General features: G+C 42.0%; 1 protein-coding gene across 1 annotated transcript in view; it reads right to left on the bottom strand.

The window, feature by feature from the left end:
• LOC142244574 (platelet endothelial cell adhesion molecule-like) overlaps positions 1-15,793 on the bottom strand; it is a 108,880-nt gene that overhangs the window by 47,947 nt on the left and 45,140 nt on the right. Inside the window, exons 7-9 of the mRNA XM_075316862.1 lie at positions 12,196-12,480; positions 11,774-12,055; positions 10,595-10,888 (exon numbers count right to left, since the gene is read on the bottom strand). Of these exons, the coding sequence (XP_075172977.1) occupies positions 10,595-10,888; positions 11,774-12,055; positions 12,196-12,480 (861 nt within the window). The remainder of the gene's footprint in view (positions 1-10,594; positions 10,889-11,773; positions 12,056-12,195; positions 12,481-15,793) is intronic.

Here is a 15,793-nt window from a genome sequence, read left to right on the forward strand (position 1 = left end):
GTATGATGGGCACATAGTGTCATATACAGAGTATGATGTTCCCTCACATAGTATGATGATCACCAAAGCTGTTTATTTAAAGTATGATGGCCCATATTCCCCAATACACAGTATGATTCCCCATAACCATCTATACACAGTGTAATTTCCCATAGCACCCACACATATTATGATGCTCCATATTCTCCTATACACTGTGTGCAGAATTATTAGGCAAATGAGTATTTTGATCACATGATACTTTTTATACATGTTGTCCTACCTCAAGCTGTATAGGCTTGAGAGCCAACTACCAATTAAGTAAAACAGGTGATGTGCATCTCTGTAATGAGGAGGGGTGTGGTGTAATGACATCAACACCCTATATAAGGTGTGCTTAATTATTAGGCAACTTCCTTTCCTTTGGCAAAATGGGTCAGAAGAGAGATTTAACGGGCTCTGAAAAGTCCACAATTGTGATATGTCTTGCAGAGGGATGCAGCAGTCTTGAAATTGCCAAACGGGGTCGCAAGAAGCGTGTTGGGCAAAAAAGGCGCAAAATAACTGCCCATGAATTGAGGATAATCAAGTGTGAAGCCGCCAAGATGCCATTTGCCACCAGTTTGGCCATATTTCAGAGCTGCAACGTTACTGGAGTATCAAAAAGCACAAGGTGTGCCATTCTTAGGAACATGACCAAGGTAAGGAAGGCTGAAAAACGACCACCTTTAAACAAGACACATAAGATAAAACGTCAAGACTGTGCCAAGAAATATCTTAAGACTGATTTTTTCAAAGGTTTTATGGACTGATGAAATGAGAGTGACTCTTGATGGGCCAGATGGATGGGCCAGAGGCTGGATCAGTAAAGGGCAGAGAGCTCCACTCCGACTCAGATGCCAGCAAGGTGGAGGTGGGGTACTGGTATGGGCTGGTATCATCAAAGCTGAACTTGCGGGACCTTTTCGGGTTGCGGATGGAGTGAAGCTCAACTCCCAAACCTACTGCCAGTTTCTGGAAGACAATTTCCTCAAGCAGTGGTACAGGAAGAAGTCAGTATCATTCAATAAAAACATGATTTTCATGCAGGACAATGCTCCATCAAATGCATCCAACTACTCCACAGCGTGGCTGGCCAGTAAAGGTCTAAAAGAAGAAAAAAAACAATGACATGGGCCTCTTGTTCACCTGATCTGAACCCCATAGAGAACCTGTGGTCCCTCATAAAATTTGAGATCTACAGGGAGGGAAAACAGTACACCTCTCGGAACACTGTCTGGGAGGCTGTGGTGGCTGCTGCACGTAATGTTGATCGTAAACAGATCAAGCAACTGACAGAATCTATGGAGGGTAGGCTGTTGAGTGTCATCATAAAGAAGGTGGCTATATTGGTCACTAATTTTTGGGGGTTTTGTGTTTGCATGTCAGAAATGTTTATTTCTAAATTTTGTGCAGTTATATTGGTTTACCTGGGGAAAAAACAAGTGAGATGGGAAGATATTTGGTTTTTATTAAGTTGACTAATAATTCTGCACAGTAATAGTTACCTGCACAGACAGATATCCTCCTAAGATAGCCAAATCTAAAAAAAAAACCACTCCAACTTCCAAAAATATTAAGCTTTGATATTTATGAGTCTTTTGCGTTGATTGAGAACATAGTTGTTTATCAATAAGAAAAAAATCCTTTAAAATACAACTTGCCTAATAATTCTGCACACAGTGTAAATAGTCCTGCTCCTCATTATTGGCACCCATGATGTTTAAGTACATAATGTGGAAAATCTCCTGAAAAAATGAATTAAGTGAAACAGCTTTTTTGTATAGAGCACTCGTGTTAAATACAAAAGAGCAAATGATAAACAATAATTTACAACAAAAAACAATGAAATTGAAAAATAGAAAAACCTAAATCTTGCTGTGACACTGGATTTGGCACCTTTTCATTAAATTAGCATGAAAACACATTTTGACTCGCCTGTGGCGAATCACAAATGAGAATCACTTCTGATAAATTGTCAGTGCCCATGTTACATGAATTAGCCAATGAATGATGACTTCAGTGTTTTAACCCCTTCACGACCGGCTGATTTTTCGCGTTCCGTTTTTTTTTTTCGCCATTCTTTTTCTGAAAGACGTAACTTTTTTATTTTTCAGTCAATATAGTCATGTGAGGGCTCATGTTTTGCGGAACGAGCTGTACTTTTAAATGAAACCATCAGTTTTACCATATAGTGTACTGGAAAATGGCAAAAAAATTCCAAATGCAGAAAAATTGCAAAAAAAGTGCGATAGCACTATGGTTTTTGAGATATTTTATTCACTGTGTTCACTATATGGTAAAACTGATGTGTGGGTGTGATGCCTCAGGTCAGTGCGAGTTCGTAGACACCAAACATGTATAGGTTTACTTTTATATAAGGGGTTAAAAAAAAATCGGAAGTTTGTCCGAAAAAAGTGGCGCACGTTTTACGCCATATTCCGTGACCCGTAGCGTTCTCATTTTTCGGGATCTATGGCTCAGTGATGGCTTATTTTTTGCGTCTCGAGCTGATGTTTTTAACGGTACCATTTTTGCGCAGATGCTACATTTTGATCGCCTCTTATTGCATTTTGCGCAAAAGTTGTGGCGACAAAAAAACGTCGTTTTGGCGTTTGGAATTTTTTTGCCGCTACGCCATATACTGACCAGATTAATTGATTTTATATTTTGATAGATCGAGCGTTTCTTAACGTGGCGATACCAAAAGTGTGTATATTTTTTATTTTTTTAACCCTTTAATTTTCAATGGGGCGAATGGGGGGTGATTTGAACTTTTAGGTTTTTTTTTAATTTTTTAAAACTTTTTTTAACTTTTTTTTTTATTTTACTAGTCCCCCTAGGGGGCTATTGCGATCAGCAATCCGATCGCTCTGCAGTATCTGCTGATCACAGCTACACAGCTGTAAACAGCAGATACGCTCTCTTTCTCTTTTGCTGTGCCGCTGGCACAGCGAAAGTGAAAGCAAGTCATGTGTAGTACAGGAGTCATCACATGACCCTGTGCTACCATGACAACTATTGGAAGTCACGCGATCGCGTCACGTGACTTCCGGTATCGGGCGGTAAGTAAAAGTTTACCGCGATCGCGCTTATAATGGCGCTGTCACGTATTGACAGCGCCATTTAAGGGGTTAAACGGCACGAGCAGATAACGATTCTGCTCGTGCCTAGCAGGCACACATCTCAGCTGTGAAAATCAGCTGAGATGTGCGCCGATCGCGGCATGCTGCTGCCGGAGGACCGCGGGCAGTAACATTATGACATTTAGGACGTAATTTTACTGCCCGCGGTCGTTAAGGGGTTAAAAAGCCACATGGTAGGCCCTGTTGCTTTTTTTACAATGGCGAAGAAAACGAGCTGCCCGAGGACATCAAAACTGCTATTATTAGCAAACAAAAGACTTCCATAGGGTATAAGGCCATCTCCAAAGACCTTGGTATCCCAGTTTTAACAGTGCGCAATGTTATTAACCTAGAACGCGCAATTATAGAAATCTACAATAGAAAACAAGTAACCTCGCAGGCCTGCGAGGCCCCAGGTATGCGTTCAAGGGTTAAGAAGTAAAAAAATTAAGTATTTTAAAATGTCCAGCAATGAGTCCTGATCTCAAGCCCATTGAAAATCTTTGGGGTGCGGTGAAATTGCAAAGGAAGAGTGGGAGAAAATACCAGCTGAGAAGTGCAAGAAGCTTATAGATGGCTACAAGAAATGTTTAACCCCTTCAGCCCCGGGGCACTTTCCGTTTTTGCGTTTTTGTTTTTTGCTCCCCTTCGTCCGAGAGCCGTAACTTTTTTATTTTTCCGTCAATCTTGCCATATGAGGGCTTGTTTTTTGTGGGACAAGTTGTACTTTTAAATGAAACCATAAGTTTTACCATATGGTGTACTGGAAAACAGCAAAAAAATTCCAAATGCGGAAAAATTGCAAAAAAAGTGTGATGGCACAATAGTTTTTGGGATGTTTTATTCACGGTGTTCACTATATGGTAAAACTGATGTGTGGGTATGAGGCCTGAGGTCGGTGCGAGTTTTTAGACACCAAATATGTATAGGTTTACTTGTATCTAAGGGGTTAAAAAAATGTCACAAGTTTGTCCAATAAAAGTGGTGCACGTTTTGCGCCATTTTCCGAAACACGTAGCGTTCTTATTTTTTGGGATCTTTGGCTCAGTGATGGCTTATTTTTTGCGTCTCGAGCTGTCGTTTCTAATGGTACCATTTTTGCGCAGATGCTACGTTTTGATCGCCTGTTATTGCATTTTGCGTAAAACTTGCGGCGACCAAAAAACGTAATTTTGGCGTTTGCAATTTTTTTGCCACTACGCTGTTTACCAATCAGATTAATTGATTTTATATTTTGATAGATCGGGCATTTCTGAACGCGGCGATACCAAATATGTGTACATTTATTTATTTTTTAACCCTTTAATTTTCAATGGGGGGAAAGTGGGGTGATTTGAACTTTTAGGTTTTTTTTTTTGGTTTTTTTTAAAACTTTTTTTTTTACTTTTTTTTTTATTTTACTAGTCCCCCTAGGGGGCTATAGCGATCAGCAATCCGATCGCTCTTATCTATCTGCTGATCACAGCTATACAGCTGTAAACAGCAGATTCAGTCACTTTCTGTTTCTCTCTGCTCGCGGCCGAGGGAAAACGAAAGTGAAACTTCATAGCTGCAGGCGTCATCACATGACCCTGTGCTACGATACAGTATGATGACCACACAGTACATTTCTCCATAGAATATAAGATGTCATTCACACATAGTATGATGATGGTCATAGCCTCTTAAATACAATATGATGGCCTGTAGTCTCCTACACACAGTATAATGCCCCCTTAGCCCCTATAAACAGTATAATGCCACAATAGTCACTTATTTACAGTAACATGTCGCTTAGACCCCTATACCCAGAATTATGCCCCCACAGTACATTCCCCTATAAAATGTAAGATTTCCTTACAATACATCTGGACCAGCTTTGATGAATAACACCACATAGCATTTGAAATATTTAGATTTGTTCATTTTGTATCCACCATGCGTATTCTGGGATGAATCTTAATATACTACAATAAAGAGGAATTTTAAGCAGAAGCTGGAACCTTTCCCTTTTAGTCTCCATAACCCTTACATGTAGTATGATGGTGACCATAGCCCCTTATACGAGATATGATGGCCCTTAGTACACTATACACAGTATAATATTCCCATAACCCCAACACAGCATATAATGCCCCAATAGTCCCTTATAGATTTAGTATCATACACGATAGCCCCCAATACACAGTATAATGCCCCATAGCTTCACTATATACAGTCCAATCCCTTATATACACAGTATGATGCGCCACAGTACATCCTCCTGATACAATGCATGATGCGACTACAGTCTCCCAGACTCTCTGGGCTCATGATAAAAAAATAAATCAACACATCTTGGTTTCCTTAATACAATAAATAAATTGAGTTCAAATCCATAATGAATATATACAATTTTTTATTAAATCATATAAATTAATTCAATACATTTTTTATATATAAATACATACAAAGTGGTATTTAATATATATGGAGGTATAAGTGTGGCCACTAACGTGAATTACAGAAAACAAATGCTATAGTTAGGGCAGGGAAGCACAAGGGATAAGACTATCAATGTCAAACAGACATGCTATTCATCAACACATGATCCCAATATGGCAAATAGCTCCAACAGATCACCCAATTCAAAAGGTAGTAAATAGCAGTAGAAAAATTAAATCATAAAAAATCCTCTTGCTTACCCATAGTAACCCTGCACCTGGTCTGCAAATCACCGACTCTAACGCCGTATTTCGCATAGGGCTTCCTCGGGGGGCCGTGACATAGTTAGTGACACTACAGATATTTATATGCTCCATGCATGTGAAGAGTCCAATACTGTTCTGATCTTGGCGCATGTACATCGGCGGTCCATGCCACCACCGCATCACTTCCAGCAATCCAGATGACATGTCGGGTCCGGGAAAAACTCCACCAGACGTCACATGACCCGGCGCGTCATCAAACATTTGCCTTCGGTAATGCGTGATGACAGAGACGTCCAACACGCATGCGTAGCGGTGGCAAAATATGAGAGTCAGGTATTTAAATAGCTTCGGAACAAGGAGGTTTACATTCAATTACCCCATAGTCTCATTAAGACTTATTCTGATATTCTCCATGAGATTCTTGATAGACACTGGATGAAGGGATCATCACCAAAAAGGTCTGGGAAGGACTACGTGTTAAATGTCTCATCATCCCTACATTTTATCTTCTACCGAAGATACACAAGGATCCTATTGATCCTCCTGGACGTCCGATTGTCTCTGGCATAGGAGGGCTCTGCAATCCTATTTGTAAGTTTATCGACATTATCTTCATCCATTAGTAGAGACGCTGTCCTCCTATGTCAGAGATACTACAGATGTCCTCAGGAGATTAGATGGTTTATATCTCGAACCTGACATGCTAGTTGTTGCGGACGTTGAGTCATTATACACGAGTATACGCCATGATGATGGTTTGGAAGCCTCTCAATTCTTTTTAAGAATCAGCAATTTGGATGGGGACCTTGTTGGTCTTGTGTTGGAGCTGTTATGATTCATTCTTACTCACAATTTGTTTATTTTTTAAGATTGCTTTTTTAGAGAGACAAGGCACCACAATGGGGGCTGCCTGTGTGCTTTTGTATGCTAATTTCTTCATGGGATATTGGGAGAGAGGCATATTTGGTGGAGGTGCACAGGCTTTTTCCCAGGTGCTTGAATGGTATCGTTATATAGACGATGTTCTTTTGATTTGGCAGGGCACCAGTGGTGAGCTTAACTCATTTTTATCTGATTGAGTCATAACGGCTCCAACATAAGACTCACGTACAAATACCATCAGTCTTCTATCGAATTTTTAGAAATTAAGATTGTTGCTCAGGAGGATGGATATATTCATACTAATATCTTTCGCAAACAAACATCTGTAAATGCCCTGCTTCATGCATCTTCCTCTCACCCGGACTTGACCATTAGAGCCATACCAACGGGCCAATTTTTGAAGGCCAAAATAATTTGCTCATCTGACGCTCTTTTTGAGAAAGAAGCGAACAATTTGAAATAGAGATTTTGACACGGGGATACAGTAATAAATCTATTAAATATGGATATACCCGTGCCAAAAATGTATGTATTTATATATAAAAAATTTATTTATTGAATGAATTTCTATGATTAATAAAAATTTGTATATAATTATTATGGATTTTGAACTCAATTTCTTTATTGGATTAATAATAGTCTGAGTTCCCAATTGGCTTTTTGCCTGTATTTTTTGTACTTATGCATATTGATATATTTTTTCAGTCAATATTGATTTTATATTTTGGTTTCCTATCCACTGCAGCCTCTGTCACTTGTTCTAGCTTGTCTAGCTGTTGGGTGGCACAGGCAGAGCCATGCAGTAATGTTATCACACTGCCTCATATCCCTGTGTGGTGCCAGACTCCAACAAGCCACAGGCTTGAAGTAACTCCTGCGACCTACTGGAGTAAGTGGTGGGGAAGGGAAAGGATGGCTCTATGCTTTGCTGTAGCTTTTAACAGGCTGATGCGGCCCACTGCCAGACAGGCCAAGTTTGTAGCATTTTCCAGATGGCCAGTCTGGCTCTGTTGCCTTAAAGTCACCACAGACCACCACGTGTGGTGAGATGCAGAAGCGTACCTGAGAGACTAGCAATACAGTATTACTCTAATTGGGTCCTGCAAGTTTGTAAAAATATACATTTTCATGGGACTTAAGAGATGTCACGCTCCCGGTCCGACCGCGCCGCCCACCACCCGTCGCTCCAATTCCTGGGGTTCCCACTCTCCTGCAACCCGATCCATACCTTTTCCCCATCGGTCCCGACTCCGTGCCGCACACTCACTGCAGCCACCTGCGCTCCAGCGTCCTGCCTCTCCTCCTGTGGTCTCTGCTCTGACTTCTGGGTTGCGGTCCTCACACATGCACACTAGAGGGCGCGAGCATGTACTCACCTAGAATTAAAGGGCCAGCACAGCTGTCCGGGATTTGACTAGTAATTACCTTGGGTATTTAAGACTTCCTATTCCCCATGGCCAGTGCTTGTTCAACGTGTCCCTGTAACTTGTCTCTTGTACCAGTTGTTCAGGTCCCTCTATGCCTGTGCTTTATGTAACTCTGTCTCTGCTTGCAGATCCCGAGTACCGTTCTGAGCACACACTTCAGCATGATCCCATTAACCTGCACTAGTCTCCACTCCTGGACCTCAGATAAATCCCCGTGACCTGCACCAGTCTTCGGTTCTGGACTTCTGCCCGATCCCGTTAACCTGCACTTGGTTCAGATAGGATCCTGTATCTATAAGACTCTATCCAGTGCCTCTTGCTGATCCTGGCTTCCGTGCATCTAGGCCGTCTGTGGTTACACCCAACAGTCCCTGTATAGGGGTTCGCTTGAGGCGGCGCCGCAGGGAAGTGCACGGTCCAGTGGGTCCACTCCCAGGACTATCCTTACAAGAGATATACTATACTAAAAGACAGATAAAATTATTGGGGTCATCACAATATAAATGCGACCTCACTACTGAAGCCTGCTTCCATAAAACCCAACAAAGCTGTAAGGATCAGTTAGGTACAGAATACCAGTAATGAGAATAGGTCTTGTGCATAAACAGCAATTAGGATATGGACTCAAGATGCAACGAGAGGCTGCAAAGGGAAAAAAAAAACCACTGGGGTGTTCTAATAGTACTAAGGTAGAGTGTCACGAATAAAGCCTAGGTTAGTACTGAAGAAAACTAAATATACACTGGAGATCAAAATTAGAGATACAGTAACGCACAGTTTCCTAAATGTTAAGGTCATTGTGTAGTCCTATGTGATTATATCCTAACATGAGTAAACTAGCAGTATTTTAAGCTTATTTCATAAATTGAATTTTTTCAAAAACACATAATAAAAATGTAAATGAGATAAATGTAAAAGAACACAGATCAAAATTAGAGAACACTTTCAGATACCTGCAAGTTATTGTTATTGATATGGCACCTGGTGCTAATTTCCTTAATTGTCTAACAAACTCTATGCAACTGGCAGCCTAACTTTCCAGTTTACACTGACTTTGAAAAAATGGTGTGCCGTTTCAAAGTGACTAATACACTCTGACAGCAGGTTGTCCAGATGAAGGCCAAAGGGGTGACAACTTCATTTCAAGTCTGTGATTTTGAGAATATTGCATCTTTACAACATCACACACTCTTTCAAGTCCCCTGAGAAGACTAGTCGTCCTCGAAAGACAATTGCAAGAGAGAACAAGATAATGTGGAGAGTCTCCACGGGTAATCGTTTCAGCACTGCAGCTGGAATTTCTCGGCAGTTCAGCACTGAACAGGGTAAGGATCTGTCTCGTCATACAGTGTCACGACGCTTAAGAGCATTTAGATTGAAGGCCCACTCTGCAGTAAACAAACCTCTCATTAGCAGAAAGAATCAATGTTGTGTCGACAGAGGAGAAGTAGTCCACAGTTCATTTGGGTGATGAAAGTAAGTTTCATTTATTTAGGTCTGATGGGAAACATTATGTTTGTTGACAAACTGAGTAAAGACTGAACCCAAAGTGTGTTAAGAAGTCAGTGAAATGTGGAAGAGGAAGTGTCATGGTTTGAGGAATGTTTGTTACTGCAAAAGTAGGACCTCTCATACAGCTACATGGCAGAGTGAATACAAGTGTGTATCAGAACCTTTCACCAACATCTGGTTCCTTACTTGCATTCATCACTCAATCAGCCAGCTATTTTCATGCAGGACAATGCCCTCTGTCACACAGCAAAACGGGTAAAGCAGTTACTTGAAACAGAAAACATTGAAACAATGAACTGGCCAGCCCAGAGTCCTGATCTTAACCCAATAGAAAACCTCTGGAAAATCCTTAGTGACAAAGTTATGGCCAAGAAACCCATAACAGTCAAAGAACTGTGGAAGAGACTGGAAGTAGAGTGGACCAAATTTACACCAGAGCAGTGTGAGAGACTAGTGATGACCTGTGGCCCCAGATGTGCTGAAGTCATTCAAAGCAAAGGCCTGCACACTTCCTACTGATTGGTGACTATTGTTACCTTCAGAAAATTTGCTTATTATCTTTCTTTGTGCTACAGTCATTGTTGTTCTCTAATTATGATCATCACGTTTTGGGCAAAATAAAGGTTTTGTGTTGATAAACTTTGGATCTTTTGTAAAACACTGTTTTAGTGGCATGGTGTACCAAGTGATCATACATTGTTCTCTAATTTTGATCTCCAGTGTATACTAAAAGTATAAGATAAATAAAGATCAAACGAGCACCAATATAAAAACATATGGCTACACCATACCACAACCCTATGAGATAGTGAAATAAACCATAGAACTGAACTCCATGATGACCACTGAGATTAGGCACAAAAATCAATACTAAGACATAGGTATGGAAAAAGAAGGGGTATATGGCTGCAATGTAGCATCTGCATGAAAGATCCTCAATGACCTGTTCAGATATACATACCCTCCACAATGATAGAGACAGAAGAACTTGTATGGGAAGAAATGTGCCTCCCGGAAATATTAAGCCCATAGTGACACTTATAGTTTCCTGCATTCTCCAGAGACATATTAGATACTATGTATGAGGACATTCTTTGAGGTGTCTCCGAATTGTGGATTTCGCGGTCATCTTTAATGTACTTTATGGATATGGCTGTAGACTCCTCAGGAAGAGAACATGTAATGTTGACCGTTTCCCCCTTAATATAAAGTGGAAGCTTTGGATCCAGAATGATAGATGGAGCCTGTGGAATATCTGTAAATCAGAAATATGACATTAAATATGTAGTTTTACCATAATTATTGGCGTTCAGTAGTTGATTAGTTACAGTAAGTAAATAAATGATACTGGCTTTACAGTGATTTTTCATTTATGATCAGCCCAGATCTTATTGACTAATGAAAGGCTCAAAAAGTTTTTCTGCTATCTTAGACTTAGATGTAACTAAGGCTGCTTTCACACATCCTTTTTTTGCCGTACGGCACAATCCGTGAAAAAAACTAATGCAACGGATCTGGCGTAAAAACATCAGTTCTTTCCATGCGTTCCTTCTGTTTTTTGACGCATCAGTTTTGCTACTGAGCATGCGCAGTTAATAAAACCGGATCCGTCGTTGGATTCCGTCATATGCCGTATGATGACGGATCCGGCGCCCATAGACTTTCATTGAAACTCACACCGCACGGCACTGGATCCGGCGCCATACGTTTTTTTGCCGGAGACAAGAAACGTTCCATCCGGCCGCCAGATCAGCTATTTACGCCGGATCCGGCAAAAGCGCTAATACAAGTTTATGGGGGAAAGAACGGATCCGGCGGCAATAAACGCTGGAACCGTTCTTTCCGGTTTTTACCGGATTGTGCCGTACGGCGGTGTGAAAGTAGCCTAAGAAGGACTATGGCACAATAGTCTCACCATGACCAAGGACTTATTCTGCCATATATGATTACAACATGCTACATAGATACGATGTATATTATTTAGGTACGGTACTTTTATGTATCTGAAAACAATATCTCACTGTGGAATTGTTATGACACATTGCCCACACAGTCTACTGTAACACCTGTTCCCCCAGCCCCGGTGACTAACATAAATTATACAAGTAAAACTCCCATCTAATGGTAGAAAAATACATACCGACTATAGTGATGGAAACAGACTGACTCCTTTTAGATAATAGTTGTCTTTCATATTGCTTACATATGTAGTCACATGAATAATGTCCTTTATTTCCCAGGGATAAAGTAGATATATTATATCGGTTATGCGAAGATGTGTGGAATTTCTTGCCATCTTTGAAATATTGAATGTGAACCACATTAAAATTAGTAGGTGGCTCACATTTAATGCTGATATACTCCCCTCTTATATACATAGGTAAAACAGGGGTCATATCAATGACAGGTGACGGGGGGACTTCTGTGGGAAAAAATGCGAAACTTAATATCATCATCGTAGAAATAACACAAGTACCACATGAAATCTTTTCTTAATATTCCCAAGACACTTCTCTGATGTATTCTATTCTATGCGATGTAAAGAAAATTCTTAGTATTTACCTTCCACAGTGATGGAGATAGGTGGACTCTTAAGCGATGAAATATGTCTTCCAGAGTAATTAAGAGAGTACTGACATGTGTATCTTCCTGTATCCTCCAGTGATAAATTAGTTATGACAAATGTAGACATTTTCTTGGGTGGCTGGATTTTTTGGTTATTTTTGAAGTACTGGATGCTGATAGCTGTAAGCTCCTCAGGAATGGAACATGTAATGCTCACATTTTCCTCCTTTAGGTAAACATGTTCCTTAGGTGTCAGAATAACACATGGTGCCTGGGGGATATCTGAAAATTAGGCACATTCAATTGAAAATTAAGAAGCTTCTCATTGTCATCATACTTGAAGATCATTACTGAGATTTCAATATTTTTTTATTCCATAGTAAGAAAGGCAGATAAATTCTAATTATGTATTAAAGGAGATTTAATTAAAGGGAATCTGTTGGTAAGATCAACCCTTCTAAGCTGTCTACATGGAGATGTGTCATAGAAAGTTGAATAAAATAATAACCTTGATGTCTGCAATCCAATATGTTATTACTGAGAAACTCACGTTTTTCTTAATATGTACAGTTGAAACCAGAAGTTTACATACACTATCTATAAAGACACATCTGCATGTTTTTCTCACTATGTGGATGTTTTGGAGTGGCCATCACAAAGCCCTGATCTCAATTATATTGAAAATTTATTTGCAAAGCTGAAAAGTCAGGTGCAAGCAAAGAGAGCTACAAACATGGCTCAGTTACACCAGCTCTGTAAGGAGGAATGGGTCCAAATTCCTACCAACAATTGTGAGAAGCTTGTGGAAGGATATCCAAAACATTTCACTCAAGTCATACAGTTTAAGGGCAATGGTACCAAATGCTAATAAAATGTATGTAAACGTTTGGCTTTGTAGAAATTTGTTAAAAAGTTTCTATCTCTATCTTCAACCTCCCTTTTTTGATTGACAGCTTTGGTTTTATAGAGCCTGAGAAGGGAGGAGATAGTTAGAAAATAAGTAGGGGGAAATGCACTTAAATGCACTGAGCGCCTGTGCTTGGTTTGAACAGTCTTCTGGCACAGTGATTTAAAACAATCTCCAAAACACGTCACTGGCAGTACTATTGAATGTTTATATGTAATTTGTAGTGCTATTGAATGTCTATAATGTCACTAGTACTGGTATTGAATCTTTATTATTATTATGACATTAGTACTATTGAACAAATATCTATGCCATTTGAAGTACTATCAATATATATATGTGGCGCCCCTGAGGCTTCAGTCGCCACAGAGTATTGCACCCAAATTGAGTGTAGTGCTATACCCGGCTCCTGAGGAGGTCAGTCCCGGTTTCACCACTTACACAATCAAATACACACCAGGTTGCCCTGTTCCCACTGGGGACTGGGCTAGGGTCGGGTAATAAAGGGGTTGCCAACAGAGTGGCATTTACAGGATGCCCTCAAACAGGGGCCCCAGTCCAACTAGGCTAGGACCTGGGAAGGGGGAGGTGCAGCCTGCAGGTGGAGTCAGGAGCTAACACATCAGTTAGGGAGTTCTCCAGCAGCAGAGCAACGGAGAAGACGTGCGTCACATGTGCTCCAGTGGGAAGGAGGAAGAGTTCATACGGTTGCCGTGGGGAGAGTACATCTGCTCCCCTCAGAACCGGCGCCACACAGGGTGGCAGGACCCTAGGAAAGATCATACTTCACGTTGGTTTTCTAGAATCTGCCTGGACGGTGAAAGTTTCAAGCTTCCCTGACCACACAGCGCCTGACAGCACAGTGCCAGAGAGGATCCGGTGCCTCGCATCAAGCCGGACCCCATATCGGAACCGCTGCACCTTTATATAGGGACAAGAGTACTACTTGTGAAAACCCGGGTCCCCATGTAGCTTCAAGCTAGCGGATCCACTGACAGGCGCTACAAGGAGGGAACCCACCGAGCACCACACCAGACTGATCTCTAAGTGGACTCGGGTTTGATGGAGCCCATCATAGCAAGTGACCGGTATTACCTGGGCGGGTGGCACAACACCAAAAGTGAGTAAAAAACCTGGAACCGTAGCCATAGACTCTGACTCTTTATTACCGGTACTGCCGCTCCGCTGCCTCCATTACTACTCCCCTCATTACCCTTCCCGGGGCCCGCTCCACCTGTGGGGAGCGATACCATCCATAGCTGCTACCACCATCAGCCCCCGAGGACAGCGACAGCAGCGCCAGCCGATTCCCTGGGCACATACCACAGGTGGCATCACGACATTCACCTCACTACTACCCCCCACATCTCTCACCCTGTCATCTTCTGTACGCCTCGGGGCAACGGAGCCGGGCTAGGCCGACTGTGACCACGACAGTCGACAGCCCAGCAACGAGTAAGTTAAATGCACCTGCCCCGTAGGGCACTACATATTAGGATATAACATCATTTGATATAACATCATTTGATCCATTTGTAGTGGTATTGATTGCTATTTATGTCATCTGTAGTACTATTATAAGTTTCTCTTATGTCATCTATAGCACACACATGCTTAGCTCCTTATGGGCCAAAGTGACAGTTAGCATCCAATTAGCAGTCACTTTCTCCCCTTAGGAATGGGCATCTATGCATCCAGTGAGATTGCTTAGTTCCCCATATTGTTCTTCAATTGTCCCTGACCCGAGATGATGCATGAATGGAGTGTTTGCTCTGTGCCCCTGTTGCCTTGTGCTAAAAACATTGTTCAGCATAACGGCTTAGACTGCAATTCTGTCCTTAAAATCTATATATATATAATTGCCTTATTCTGTCTGTCTGTCTTGCTCCAAAATGACGTCATTACAGTGACAACCATCGCCACACCGCAAGCGCTAAAGAGCCTGCGACCAACGGCTCAGCTAACACCCCGAATTACGGGCCGACAGGACGACGCCCGACACTTTTCCCCACACCCACACGGAGCCTTGACTCCCCGATGAGTGCTGCACCCCTGGGAGCCCACACCGGCAACCAAGCCGACACATACCCACCGCTTGCCTCCTGCACACATTACCCCAGTCGGCTCCACCCACCCCACACTCCGCCCTCCGCATGTATACACTGAATGAACAAACACACACACACACACACCTGGATAGTCACCTGTCCCCAGCCATGCAGTCCCCGGAACTGACATCCTCAGCGCCATGGCCCCGCTTGGGTCAACCCCCCGCACTCTGCCCCCCGCACACATTACCCCGCTCGGCTCCACTCTCCGCATGTATACACTGAACAAACACACACACACACACCTGGATAGTCACCTGTCCCCAGCCATGCAGTCCCCGGCACTGACGTTCTCAGCGCCATGGCCCCGCTCGGCTCCACCCCCCCGGCGCTCCACCCCCGCACACTTTACCGCACAGGATGGGGGCACATGTCAGGATGGTGGCTGCATCACGATGGGGGCACATACCAGCATTGGGCCACATCACAGCATTAGCATGGCATTACAAGCCATCGACATCATTAAACATTAGACTCATCTATTAAAACTGTTCCTTCTGTTGTTTGTCATTTTAAAACCAATGAACAATTATAAGAATACTAAATTAAACCTAACCCATCCAGTCCATTCATTACCTTA

Source organism: Anomaloglossus baeobatrachus, chromosome 1, assembly GCF_048569485.1.
Source record: "Anomaloglossus baeobatrachus isolate aAnoBae1 chromosome 1, aAnoBae1.hap1, whole genome shotgun sequence".
Lineage (NCBI taxonomy): Eukaryota > Metazoa > Chordata > Amphibia > Anura > Aromobatidae > Anomaloglossus > Anomaloglossus baeobatrachus.